General features: G+C 33.3%; 1 protein-coding gene across 5 annotated transcripts; it reads right to left on the bottom strand.

The window, feature by feature from the left end:
* Window positions 1-342: 342 nt before the first annotated feature.
* Window positions 343-14,432, bottom strand: LOC111641270. 5 transcript variants are annotated; one of them, XM_023387419.1, is made up of 4 exons: window positions 14,134-14,432; window positions 5,360-5,595; window positions 2,865-3,048; window positions 343-1,129 (listed from the first exon to the last, which is right to left on the bottom strand). In XM_023387419.1, the coding sequence occupies exons 2-4, from the start codon at window positions 5,561-5,563 to the stop codon at window positions 444-446; spliced, it is 1,074 nt and encodes a 357-aa protein (XP_023243187.1). In that variant the 5' UTR covers window positions 5,564-5,595; window positions 14,134-14,432; the 3' UTR covers window positions 343-443. The 5 variants fall into 5 exon arrangements, 4 of the variants coding, with proteins under 4 accessions (XP_023243187.1, XP_023243190.1, XP_023243188.1 ...); XM_023387422.1 differs by having other exon boundaries at window positions 343-985; XM_023387420.1 differs by lacking the exon at window positions 14,134-14,432 and adding an exon at window positions 6,310-6,604.
* Window positions 14,433-15,103: the final 671 nt, after the last annotated feature.

The following is a 15,103-nucleotide window of genomic DNA, read 5'->3' as shown; positions in this document are numbered from 1 at the left end:
TATAATGGGCTTACTATAAGAACTCCTCTTAGTGTCCGCACAGCGGTCATATTTCGTTCTATGGAATGACATCGCAACACATGGGAGTCTCTTGGAAAGATTTTCAACAGGAACCTGGTTCCTATTTGGATGTTAGTTACACACATACAGAATACCCAAAAAAGTCAGTCGACCAGCGAGTTGAAATGCAAACACTCGAGAATTAATGTTCAGTTGTTTTTAGCAACTGCTGGGCATTAGGGCAAACAGAGAAAAAAAACATTAGTAAAATTGTTGAATAAAAATTGTTTTATTAAGTCATATTTAAATTTTAATTACATTCGTATTTTATACAGTTTTAATGTCAATTGATCTTCAACAAATAAAAGTTAAATGTGATATACGGGGCACACATTTTTTTAAACAAAATACCTTATAATTTCATTTAACAACATAATTACAAGTCACGCAATCCACAATATAACAATTTTTGCAACAACTGATGCATTTATTATACATTCTCCTATAGTACTTGTGTTTTCAAAAATATTCGGGATGTATTCCACACCGAAAGGTATGCAGCCACTATAAAACAAGATCGGAATGTTGGGAAATTCTTTACTAAAAATCTCAATTTCGGAAAAGTTTGATCGATCGTTGCACCAATTCATAAAGCTTTTGTTGAAAAATAACACAATACAATTGTTCCATGCAATGTTGTATTGCTTCAATTCTATAACTTTCATTTGTTGTAATGTATGATCTTTTGGCAGATTAAATGATAATGCATGTACCATCCTCCCCGAAAACACAATACATCTGTATGCTGGACATAAACTAATATCTGATATACCGCTTACTGCGCATTGTGGTATAACTTTCATGAAGGTGTCGTCCAGTATTCCATCCACAATCCACAGGACGCATTTCGTTTCTTCTTTAGAAATGTCTGTCAATTCTGTAAACCACGTGGGACCAGGTTTCAGCTTTTCTTTGATTTCATTTTCTGAAAACACAAAACGACTTATTTTCAGTCCGGGAAGTTGAGGAAAAACAGCGATCCATATTGGTAACAGATTTCTTGAGGGACTTGAATAACGTTTAATGAGCCTTTGAGAATATCGCCGGTCCTTTATATGATTATTTTTACCTGCAAAACGTTACGTTTTCAAATTAAATTCCATTAACTTCTCTTACATCTTCACCAGTGGCTGAATGATTTTATCCACCTACCATTGTGATAGAAGTCTAAAATATTTTAGGTTGCAGTTCGTGCCCGACCAACAAACCATTTTTTAACTGTTTCTGCCCTGTGGGCACAAAGAGGGCCTCTTTTTTCAAGCCTATTATGGGCTCGGCCAGGCCACAAGGGGGCTGCCAACTAATGAGGGACGGGGCCCAACATATCCGAACGGACGACCCAGCAAAAAATTCCTCGGGATTTTTCGACTCGTTCGGATTCGAACTAGGGTCCCCTAGAGGGGTAGGCTGCCCCCTTGACCGCTTGGCCATTCGACAAACGGACTGGCTACGTGAAGCTTTCGTACTTTCCTTCGCGTGTGTACCATCTAAATAGAAACCAGTTTCCCGTAGAAAGTCCTCCCAGGTGGTATCATCAATTGGCAGATCGCCTCCTAAGTGTTGGTTATTTTATGCTATTAAAGCAATAATCGTACAAGGTGAGTCCTTGATTTCACAGATGTTTTAAAGTCGACAGAATGATTTATAGATATTCTGACTATAAATGAAGTGTTTGTTCTCGATTGTAGTGTTACTGATAAATTAAAGGGACTGAGCCGAGATAGTGACAAATTACACTTTTGGACAAATTGAACTAATCATGACAGCTTCATATAAACACAACAGGCTTGAAGAATTTGCAGAACTAACCAGTAGATAGCCGGATATGTCATAGAGCCTCGTCTTGCCCTGAGTCAAAACTTTCTACAAGAAAGGCTGTGTGAACCATCAGACATTAGAATCAGTACCATCACAAACAAGTAGGCCCTTATTTACTTAAATATTCTATCGAGAGATTCGTCAGTCAGCGAGGCTAGGGACTGATGTCTCAACCACAGAGAAGTGAAACTAAGGTTTGTGCTGCTTGGATTTTCCTAAAATTAGACCGATGTTCCTTCAACATATGAGCACTTGTTTCTAACAAATGAAATTAATTTTCTATTATAACTGAAGTAATTCTAATTATTTTGTTAAAGTTATAAGTTGATATTCATATTAATTTGTATACTGTAATAGATGATGCCCATGATTTTGTTTGTTTGTTTTTTATTTAATTGCCGAACGAATAATCTGATATTTTTAAATGGAACTTACGAATAAATGCTGAAAAACTCATACATTCAACCTATAACATGTGATGATAGTTATTCTTTACGGTAAAAATAGAGCCAAGCCAGAACATGTTGATACGGTGCATCTGTAAAGATTTCTTGCAATGTGTGTCATAATTCTTTGTAATTATTGCAAGTACCGCCTTCATTCAGGAAAACTGAATTAATAACAAAGAATTTGCAAATACACGTGTGGTTACTAGATGTGATTTGGCGATTTGATCCACCTTTCAAAACGAATTCTCTCGAAATAGTGGAAATGAGAATTAACAGAATCTTGCCACGATCCTTATAAATTCATCCAATCTATAACAATACAAATAAAATGTTCTTCTCGAAATGCCTTCCGGGAAGAACATTCTATACAAAACTGGCCGCTATTTGAATATTAGACACGTGACAAACCGAAACATTCCACGTATTCAGCCATTGGTGACACACAAACCCACTACTCGCATTCAATTAAAACATCAATAATATGCCAACCATTGGACACTGGTGGGCATTTTGCTAAAGTTTTAATAAGATACTTACGACATCGAGCATCCAACCGCAATAAAAGTCGTATTGTCTTAGTTTCATCACTCCTTTCCATGTTTTCTTCCGAATGTCCATTATATCCTGTCAAGATGTTAATGTTGCCATTTTGTGTTTTGAAGAAGCCAAGAACATATTCTGGATAAAAGTTCGTGATTGCAATTATATCACGTGGTAAGTCCTACATATGAAAAAAGGACAAACATTTCACTTAAGAGTTTATACAAATTCGAACACAGTTCAGGGTAACCCAAAAGTCATTTAACCGCGTTTTACTTTGTAAATTCCAGTTATACACGTGAATATACACAATAAATTGAATTTGCAGTTCGTGTATTGAACAATATAAATATACTGTATTAGTTTCAATAATTATTTAAAATTTGTAAACAATAAAAGCATTTTTATAAAATAAAAATTTTGACTTTTCAATGGTTAATTAACTTTCAGGTCGCCCTGTATTTTCAATAATGAAAACTTTATAAACACTATACTCAGTTAAGTAGTGGCCAGCCCCTTGCTGAGGTGCGAACCCACGATCAAATGCTAATGTTTAGAAGTATTATCACTAAATCAACATTTGGAGAAAACTCTAATAAGTTTTAAAGGCAAAAGCTATAGGTATCGTCAAACTTTAGAAGAAAAATATAAGAAAACTTCGACTTTAAATTGAATTAAAATCGACCTTTAAAAGATATTTAATTGGAAATTTTTCATTCAAATTTCATTAATTCTTTTCTAAAAGTTCGATTTTCAAGTACAGAATTCAAGTAAACGTTTTCATAAAACTTTCCTCCAAATGTTGAGTTCTAATTAAACAATATTTGAAGGAAAGGTTAATGAAAATGTTAATTTTGATTTCTACAAAATCAACCATAGTTTTTCGCTCTCGCCAACATTGTCATGCAGTAGCGTAAATTTTTCCCTTTAGTTTCATGTATCTAACATCTTTCATGGGAAAGTTTTCAATTGGAACAACGTGATCTCCTGTTTTCATTCAAGTATCAATATAATCGGGGCTTCCTGCTGCTATATTATCATTATATGTTCTCGACGTTAATCTGTCTAACTCCGTTCTCGAGTGTAAGAAAGGACAGGCAGACAGACAAGTAATACTGGTAATTTATAGGTCTACAGTTTTTTTCAGATTGTAATCCATCTCCATTTCTCCTTCTGTAGCAATTTTTTAAATTTCTGCACAAGGAGAGAGACACAAAAATTTCAACTTCTTGTAATTTCTATGTGGAAGTTTTTTTATAATCGTTAGGAAAGGAATGATATACGTATCACGTAGCATCTTTCTTTCATACGTAGATTTTATATTTTACCGTTTAAACATTTAAAATGCATTTTATCTTATAGAAAATTCAGATTTCTTTAACATAGTGTTTTTCACCCTTCTTGAATACGCGACCCCTTTACAAGTTAAAAAATTCCGGCGACCCCCCAGGGCCATATTAAAACTATATCAGTGATTTCAAAAACTACATATTTAATTTTCTATCTTTAAATATCGATCGAAAAACCAATTGTACTGTAAAATAAACAGGCACAGCCTTTTCACTGAAATTATAGATTTTTTTATTGTAGTGTAGTACCTACAAACACTTGTCGTTTTCTTTCACCCGCCATCCCCCGTGTAAGGCTTTTCGACCCACTGGGGGTCGCGACCAACAGGTTGAAAAACACTGCTATAAACATCACTCGAATGTCACTAAAAACTTCGTCACAGATTTAGTAACACGAAAGTTTAATTCGAACAGAAGGTTAACAACATGCCTATTCGAACAACATGCCTATGCCATTACAAAAATTCAAAATTAATTGAACGATTTATCGCCCAATCACGTCTCTCCGTCTCTTTGCGTTGCTATCGTTCGCGACGAGATGCAAACGAGAAGGAAATGCATTTCTATTTTCTATACTAAACTTTCTATACTAAACTAATGTATTTGATTCCATATGAAACTAAAATTATACACATAATCGCAAATGTTGGCAAAACTAATCTTACTATTGCATGAACACTTCAACTGCATGAGTATATGTTATTAGAGCCGTAACTAGGGTGTGGCCAATGAGGACCAAACCATAGGCGCCGATTTAATAAAGGCGCCAATGAGAAGGTTTCGAAACAAATATGTATTCAAAATTAATAACACAAAAAATTTTTATATTTATATTTATCTAGTATTTAAATATTCTTACATAATGTTTTATAATAACCTTTTTTAGAATAAAATTATTTTTTTAATAATAAAAATTAAAAAGGCGCCATTTTCATTCTTGGCCATAGGCGTCCAAAATTCTAGTTACGGCTCTGTATATTGCTTATCATAAATATCACAATATCAAAAAATACAGTAAAACCTGTGTAAACCGGAATCGCACGATACCTATTTTTTCACATTTTACACAGGTTTCATTTTACACAGTCATTATATTTTTTCACATTTTACACCTGTTTATTCTTATCTTAAACTATAACTCACCTCAACTGCAATCGTTATCCTTCCTCTCAATATGGATTCTCCTATTTCCTTCCACAATGAACAAACTTTCATGCAATTCTCTATTTCGGAATTATCCAAAGTTTTCAATATACGTCTCACTATATCGTATACGTAGGCAACATTCAAATTTTTCTTCGAACGGCTTTCACACACTAATTCACACTTGTTTTCTGGTTCATCCATTATCAAAATGACTATTTTCTAAAATATTTATGCTGTAATTAAGAATATCAATAGAAGTGAACGAGATCAATGAGAATAACGTGGTGAATGATAAATTTTGCATTTCTACACAGGAAAATATTAGTATTGTACGAGGGGTAGATTAAAATCCAGAGTTTCCAGAGTTTATACACCAGATTTTGGAAAATTAAATAATAAAAGTATTAATATTTTACCATAGGGGTATCCTTTCTAATTTAGAAATCATTCTTATTTATGGCCTATGCCCTGTAGCTTGCAGCTATTGCAAGCTTTTCAAATTACAAATTATAACAAGATATACTAGCTATAAGCAAATTTGATTTGATAAAGTTCCTTATAATCAGTTAACATGCTGCAATTATTACAAGTCTTGTACATTTGTAAATTTGTGGAATAGGACCCTGATGTGAGCATATGTCAAATTCATCTCACAAGTGAGAAGTTCAGAGTATGAAATGCTTCAAATAGGACCTCTTTAACAGGATATTAGTATGAAAGACAGAATGGTTCACAAGTCAGTTAACTATGTTGCTTGTGTATTGAACAAAAATGATATAATATTAAATTAAAGAATTTTTGAAGACGTTAAAAAGAACCGTACACTGGTTAATTGACTTTTAAGCACAAATTTATGCAAATTAACTGAACTGATGTGTTTGTACAACGTCATTAAGATTATTGATATTGGCAGAAAAGAAATTAAATTCATTTTAAACGCAACTTACTTTAATAGTCTGCAGTGTCGACTGTGGTATAGTCCGAATGAATGTAATCGAATTTTTACTATGATGTAACTTATGTCAAATAATATTTTTTTGCGTATTATTTATCAATTTTGCTAACTCCTATTTAACAGTGTTTTACCAAAAACAGTGGCCGAATATACTCAGAAAGACTTGTCTGGTACGTTTCATAAATTGTTATAAACACCACATAAGCACGAAAGGACAATTCTCGACGTTCGAAAGGTCAATCATTTCAATGTAAAAATCATTAAAAATAAATAAATATATACCTACAAATTTAAAATAAATGCTCTGTAAATGTTTCTTGTTAATTCATAAACTAAAACAATATTTTTAAAATATAAATCAACAATTTTTCTTTCATAATCACAAAAAGATTAAAAAGCGGATTTATGTAAATTTATACAAATTTCACAAATAATATTTTTAATGATTTTTAATTTATAAAATATTTTGTATACAGGTTGTGTCAAATTGAAAGAGGAATATTTGCAGTTCCTTACTGACCTTAAATGCATTAAATGTAGTGTTGCAAGGAATAGTATATTCTGCCTCAGGCCGAATAGCCGAATATTCGGCCAAACTATTCAACTCGATTAACGCACGTACGAAAATTGGCGCGCAAATCGCATTATGGCAAGAACCCTGCTCTCTATTGGCCGCTGTCACTACGCTTCGCCAATCGCATTAATTCTTGATAGTTGTAGCGAACAGACAAGAGCGTCATGGCAGTACAGGTAACCCGTATAACACGGCACTTCTATAGCACGAATTCACTCTAACACGGTTCGAGAATTGGGAACATCCCATGTATAACACGGTGCTTTTATAGCACGGGTTCACTCTAATACGGTTCGGGAATTGGGTAAAACCCTCGTACAACATGAAATGTAATAAAGGGTGCGTTATTTTCTACCTCCGCGTTTCTCCGCACGAGCATTCTAATTGTTTTCGTGGCTACTTTGAATGCTCTTTCAACAAATAATCTATTTAATGGTTAAATTATACAATTGGGACACTTCTTTTGCCTCTAAAAGCTCATTGTAGAATTATAGATTCCTCCACACGATACTATCGATAGTACGGGCGCCACCATCTTTCTTTCACCGTCGTTTCTAAATGCCTACAAACAGCAGCGCACTCCCGTTGCAGAGCGACCGCTATTAACGAACGCACCCAGAAAACTGTTACCAGTTGATGATGCTCATGCTGAGATCATCGTATAAAATGAATAATCCTCTGGAAAAATATTTACTTAAATAATAATTCCGTATTTTACCTATGAAAAAAATAAATAATAAATCCGATTTAAATAAGGATTTAACAACATGATTTTTAATTTTTGGAACCTAACCCCTCTTTTCGCACTAGTTCTTTGTTTCATATAACACGGATTCGCATAACACGGCCATTTTTTGAAACGAACTCTTGTGTTATACGGGGTTACCTTTTCATTTTTTCATTTCATTAAATTTATTAACATAACTTTTGTTATATGCCTGATATCGCATAGCATAATCAGGTGTTACGTACAGAAATTACACATTTACAATAATTACATTGCAGAACAGTCATATGTATCAGTTGTACAGTGAATGGAGAGTGAATAGATAAATGTAATAAAATTAACAAAAGTAACGTACAAATGACAGTATTTAAAATACAAAATATTAATTATATATAATTGCTGCCAGAGCAACTTTTACAATTAAAATATAACATGTAGTACAGNCTAAGAGGGCCTTTTTTTTCAAGCCTATTATGGGCTCGGCCAGGCCACAAGGGGGCTGCCAACTAATGAGGGACGGGGCCCAACATATCCGAACGGACGACCCAGCAAAAAATTCCTCGGGATTTTTCGACTCGTTCGGATTCGAACTAGGGTCCTCTAGAGGGGTAGGCTGCCCCCTTGACCGCTTGGCCATTCGACAAACGGACTGGCTACGTGAAGCTTTCGTACTTTCCTTCGCGTGTGTACCATCTAAATAGAAACCAGTTTCCCGTAGAAAGTCCTCCCAGGTGGTATCATCAATTGGCAGATCGCCTCCTAAGTGTTGGTTATTTTATGCTATTAAAGCAATAATCGTACAAGGTGAGTCCTTGATTTCACAGATGTTTTAAAGTCGACAGAATGATTTATAGATATTCTGACTATAAATGAAGTGTTTGTTCTCGATTGTAGTGTTACTGATAAATTAAAGGGACTGAGCCGAGATAGTAACAAATTACACTTTTGGACAAATTGAACTAATCATGACAGCTTCATATAAACACAACAGGCTTGAAGAATTTGCAGAACTAACCAGTAGATAGCCGGATATGTCATAGAGCCTCGTCTTGCCCTGAGTCAAAACTTTCTACAAGAAAGGCTGTGTGAACCATCAGACATTAGAATCAGTACCATCACAAACAAGTAGGCCCTTATTTACTTAAATATTCTATCGAGAGATTCGTCAGTCAGCGAGGCTAGGGACTGATGTCTCAACCACAGAGAAGTGAAACTAAGGTTTGTGCTGCTTGGATTTTCCTAAAATTAGACCGATGTTCCTTCAACATATGAGCACTTGTTTCTAACAAATGAAATTAATTTTCTATTATAATTGAAGTAATTCTAATTATTTTGTTAAAGTTATAAGTTGATATTCATATTAATTTGTATACTGTAATAGATGATGCCCATGATTTTGTTTGTTTGTTTTTTATTTAATTGCCGAACGAATAATCTGATATTTTTAAATGGAACTTACGAATAAATGCTGAAAAACTCATACATTCAACCTATAACATGTGATGATAGTTATTCTTTACGGTAAAAATAGAGCCAAGCCAGAACATGTTGATACGGTGCATCTGTAAAGATTTCTTGCAATGTGTGTCATAATTCTTTGTAATTATTGCAAGTACCGCCTTCATTCAGGAAAACTGAATTAATAACAAAGAATTTGCAAATACACGTGTGGTTACTAGATGTGATTTGGCGATTTGATCCACCTTTCAAAACGAATTCTCTCGAAATAGTGGAAATGAGAATTAACAGAATCTTGCCACGATCCTTATAAATTCATCCAATCTATAACAATACAAATAAAATGTTCTTCTCAAAATGCCTTCCGGGAAGAACATTCTATACAAAACTGGCCGCTATTTGAATATTAGACACGTGACAAACCGAAACATTCCACGTATTCAGCCATTGGTGACACACAAACCCACTACTCGCATTCAATTAAAACATCAATAATATGCCAACCATTGGACACTGGTGGGCATTTTGCTAAAGTTTTAATAAGATACTTACGACATCGAGCATCCAACCGCAATAAAAGTCGTATTGTCTTAGTTTCATCACTCCTTTCCATGTTTTCTTCCGAATGTCCATTATATCCTGTCAAGATGTTAATGTTGCCATTTTGTGTTTTGAAGAAGCCAAGAACATATTCTGGATAAAAGTTCGTGATTGCAATTATATCACGTGGTAAGTCCTACATATGAAAAAAGGACAAACATTTCACTTAAGAGTTTATACAAATTCGAACACAGTTCAGGGTAACCCAAAAGTCATTTAACCGCGTTTTACTTTGTAAATTCCAGTTATACACGTGAATATACACAATAAATTGAATTTGCAGTTCGTGTATTGAACAATATAAATATACTGTATTAGTTTCAATAATTATTTAAAATTTGTAAACAATAAAAGCATTTTTATAAAATAAAAATTTTGACTTTTCAATGGTTAATTAACTTTCAGGTCGCCCTGTATTTTCAATAATAATAACTTTATAAACACTATACTCAGTTAAGTAGTGGACAGCCCCTTGCTGAGGTGCGAACCCACGATCAAATGCTAATGTTTAGTAGTATTATCACTAAATCAACATTTGGAAAATAATTTAATAAGTTTTAAAGGCAAAAGCTATAGGTATCGTCAAACTTTAGAAGAAAAATATAAGAAAACTTCGACTTTAAATTGAATTAAAATCAACCTTTAGAAGATATTTAATTGGAAATATTTCATTCAAAATTTCATTAATTCTTTTCTAAAAGTTCGATTTTGAAGTACAGAATTTAAGTAAACGTTTTCATAAAACTTTCCTCCAAATGTTGACTTCTAATTAAGTCAACATTTGAAGGAAAGGTTAATGAAAATGTTAACTTTAATTACTACAAAATCAATCATAGTTTTTCGCTCTCGCCAACATTGTCATGCAGTAGCGTAAATTTTCCCTTTCTTTGTAGTATATAGAAACAAAATCGATCAGTGATAACGTCTAAATGAAAGATTTTAATTTCTTATTACATACTTCAAGATAAATGAATTTACAGTACTTCCATCTTCTTACTAAGGAAATTTTAATCATTTTTTTCTCGCCCATACACATTGAATAAACCATGTTTGAATCGTAAGGATATCAATATGCAAGCGCAATTTGACACAAAACTTTTCGAAAGTAATAAAAGTCCCAGATATCTGCGGAAGTGGGAAATTCTATTTATTGCTTATGCATGGTAACGCCTTGAGAGATAAGTATTGCTACAAACATCTGAATGTCCATAACAAGTTATCAGCTGCAGCAGTATTGGAGCGAAGTTCGAAAGTTCCGAACAGAAACTTCAAGATGGCTGCCACAGTTTTTCAGATGGATCAACGCATCATCCGCGTCGATATTACAATATTTATAAAATTTCACATAATTTCTAAGTGATTTACATAAAAACATTATTGTTAATTGTCTACTTGGACATTATTTATTAATAGGACTTAATACTGGTGTTTAAAGATTGACACAGCAATGAGAGTTAGTTCAGGAAAGAGCAAAATTTCTTTATTATATCACCTGTAGTAATAGTTTTTGCCAGAAACTATTACTACATGGGCCAAAGAGGCCAATGTACAGTACAAAGAAGGCTTTAATACTCTCGAGTAAATATTTGTAAGTGAAAATACAGGAAATAAAAATGGTTTTATTCAACGAACTTTATTCGGAAAACTGGATACTAATATAAACAAAATAATTATTTACATTCCAATTATTTGTAGTAATTTATTTAATTTGAAATATATGCTCTCCATCTCAAACTAGTGTCTTGCCTCTATATATCATACTTTTTCTGCTAGCAATACCGTCGTGCTGGTCATATATCTAACATCTTTCATGGGAAAGTTTTCAATTGGAACAACGTGATCTCCTGTTTTCATTCAAGTATCAATATAATCGGGGCTTCCTGCTCCTATCTTATCCATATATGTTCTCGACGTTCATCTATCTAACTCCGTTCTCGAGATTAAGAAAGGACAGGCAGGCAGACAAGTAATACTGGTAATTTATAGGTCTACTGTTTTTTCAGATTGTAATCCATCTCCATTTCTCCTTCTGTAGCAATTTTTTAAATTTCTGCACAAGGAGAGACACGTAAAAATTTCAACTTCTTGTAATTTCTATCTGGGAGTTTTTTATAATCGTTAGGAAAGGAATGATATACGTATCACGTAGCATCTTTCTTTCATACGTAGATTTTATATTTTACCGTTTAAACATTTAAAATACATTTTCACTTATAGAAAATTCAGATTCCTTTAACACAGTGTTTTTCACCCTTCTTGAATACGCGACCCCTTTACAAGTTAAAAAATTCCGGCGACCCCCCCCAGGGCCATATTAAAACTATATCAGTGATTTCAAAAACTACATATTTAATTTTCTATCTTTAAATATCGATCGAAAAACCAATTGTACTGTAAAATAAACAGGTACATCCTTTTCACTGAAATTATAGAGTTTTTTATTGTAGTGTAGTACCTACAAACACTTGTTANTTTCACCCTTCTTGAATACGCGACCCCTTTACAAGTTAAAAAATTCCGGCGACCCCCCAGGGCCATATTAAAACTATATCAGTGATTTCAAAAACTACATATTTAATTTTCTATCTTTAAATATCGATCGAAAAACCAATTGTACTGTAAAATAAACAGGTACATCCTTTTCACTGAAATTATAGAGTTTTTTATTGTAGTGTAGTACCTACAAACACTTGTCGTTTTCTTTCACCCGCCATCCCCCGTGTAAGGCTTTTCGACCCACTGGGGGTCGCGACCAACAGGTTGAAAAACACTGCTTTAAAACATCACTCGAATGTCACTAAAAAATTCTTCACAGATTTAGTAACACGAAAGTTTAATTCGAACAGAAGAAGAACAAGCCTATGCCATTACAAAAATCCAAAATTAATTGAACGATTTATCGCCCAATCACGTCTCTCCGTCTCTTCGCGTTGCTATCGTTCGCGACGAGATGCAAACGAGAAGGAAATGCATACTACTTTCTATACTAAATATATTTGATTCCATATGAAACTAAAATTATACACATAATCGCAAATGTTGGCAAAACTAATCTTACTATTGCATGAACACTTCAACTGCATGAGTATATGTTGCCAGAGCCGTAACTAGGGTGTGGCCAATGTGGACCCCGCCATAGGCGCTGATTTAATAAAGGCGCCAATGACAAGGTTTCGAAATAAATATGTATTCGAAATTAATAACACAAAAAATGTTTATATTTATATTTATATAGTATTTAAATAATCTTAGATAATGTTTTATAATAACCTTTTTTTAGAATAAAATTATTTTTTTAATAATAAAAATTAAAAAGGCGCCATTTTCATTCTTGGCCATAGGCGTCCAAAATTCTAGTTACGGCTCTGTATATTGCTTATCATAAATATCACAATATCAAAAAATACAGTAAAACCTGTGTAAACCGGAATCGCACGGTACCTATTTTTTCACATTTTACATAGGTTTTGCTGTTTATTCTTATCTTAAAGTATAACTCACCTCAACTGCAATCGTTATTCTTCCTCTCAATATGGATTCTCCTATTTCCTTCCACAATGAGCAAACTTTCATGCAATTCTCTATTTCGGAATTATCCAAAGTTTTCAATATACGTCTCACTATATCGTATACGTAGGCAGCATTCAAATTTTTCTTCGATCGGCTTTTACACCCTAATTCACACTTGTTTTCTGGTTGATCCATTATAAAAATGACTAAAATATTTATGCCGTAATTAAGAATATATCTCAGTGAACACCTAGAAGTAAACGAGATCAATGAAAATAACGTGGTGAATGATAAATTTTGCATTACTACACAGGAAAATATTAGTATTGTACGAGGGGTAGATTAAAATCGAGATTTTCCAGAGTTTATACACCAGATTTTGGAAAATTAAATAATGAAAGTATTAATATTTTACCATAGGGGTATTCTTTCTAATTTAGAAATCATTCTTATTTATGGCCTATGCCCTGTAGCTTGCAGCTATTGCAAGCTTTTCAAATTACAAATTATAACAAGATATACTAGCTATAAGCAAATTTGATTTGATAAAGTTCCTTATAATCAGTTAACATGCTGCAATTATTACAAGTCTTGTACATTTGTAAATTTGTGGAATAGGGCCCTTATGTGAGCATATGTCAAATTCATCTCACAAGTGAGAAGTTCAGAGTATGAAATGCTTCAAATAGGACCTCTTTAACAGGATATTAGTATGAAAGACAGAATGGTTCACAAGTCAGTTAACTATGTTGCTTGTGTATTGAACAAAAATGATATAATATTAAATTAAAGAATTTTTGAAGACGTTAAAAAGAACCGTACACTGGTTAATTGACTTTTAAGCATAAATGTATGCAAATTAACTGAACTGGTGTGTTTGTACAACGTCATTAAGATTATTGAAATTGGCAGAAAATAAAATTAAATTCATTTTACATGCAACTTACTTTAATAGTCTCCAGTGTCGACTGTTTACAAGTATAGTCCAATTGAATGTAATCGAATTTTTAGTATGATGTAACTTATGTCAAATAATATTTTTTGCGTATTATTTATCAATTTTGCTAACTCCTATTTAACAGTGTTTTACCAAAAACAGTGGCCGAATATACTCAGAAAGACTTGTCTGGTACGTTTCATAAATTGTTATAAACACCACATAAGCACGAAAGGACAATTCTCGACGTTCGAAAGGTCAATCATTTCAATGTAAAAATCATTAAAAATAAATAAATATATACCTACAAATTTAAAATAAATGCTCTGTAAATGTTTCTTGTTAATTCATAAACTAAAACAATATTTTTAAAATATAAATCAACAATTTTTCTTTCATAATCACAAAAAGATTAAAAAGCGGATTTATGTAAATTTATACAAATTTCACAAATAATATTTTTAATGATTTTTAATTTATAAAATATTTTGTATACAGGTTGTGACAAATTGAAAGAGGAATATTTGCAGTTCCTTACTGACCTTAAATGCATTAAATGTAGTGTTGCAAGGAATAGTATATTCTGCCTCAGGCCGAATAGCCGAATATTCGGCCAAACTATTCAACTCGATTAACGCACGTACGAAAATTGGCGCGCAAATCGCATTATGGCAAGAACCCTGCTCTCTATTGGCCGCTGTCACTACGCTTCGCCAATCGCGTTAATTCTTGATAGTTGTAGCGAACAGACAAGAGCGTCATGGCAGTACAGGTAACCCGTATAACACGGCACTTCTATAGCACGAATTCACTCTAACACGGTTCGAGAATTGGGAACATCCCCCGTATAACACGGTACTTTTATAGCACGGGTTCACTCTAATACGGTTCGGGAATTGGGTAAAACCCTTGTACAACATGAAATGTAATAAAGGGTGCATTCTTTTATACTTCCGCATAACTCCACGCAAGCATTCTAA

This window comes from Centruroides sculpturatus, unplaced genomic scaffold (genome assembly GCF_000671375.1).
Source record: "Centruroides sculpturatus isolate CEXI.00-Female unplaced genomic scaffold, Cexi_2.0 scaffold1293, whole genome shotgun sequence".
NCBI lineage: Eukaryota > Metazoa > Arthropoda > Arachnida > Scorpiones > Buthidae > Centruroides > Centruroides sculpturatus.
Note: the sequence above shows the minus strand (reverse complement) of the source record. Positions and strands in the feature narration are given on the sequence as shown.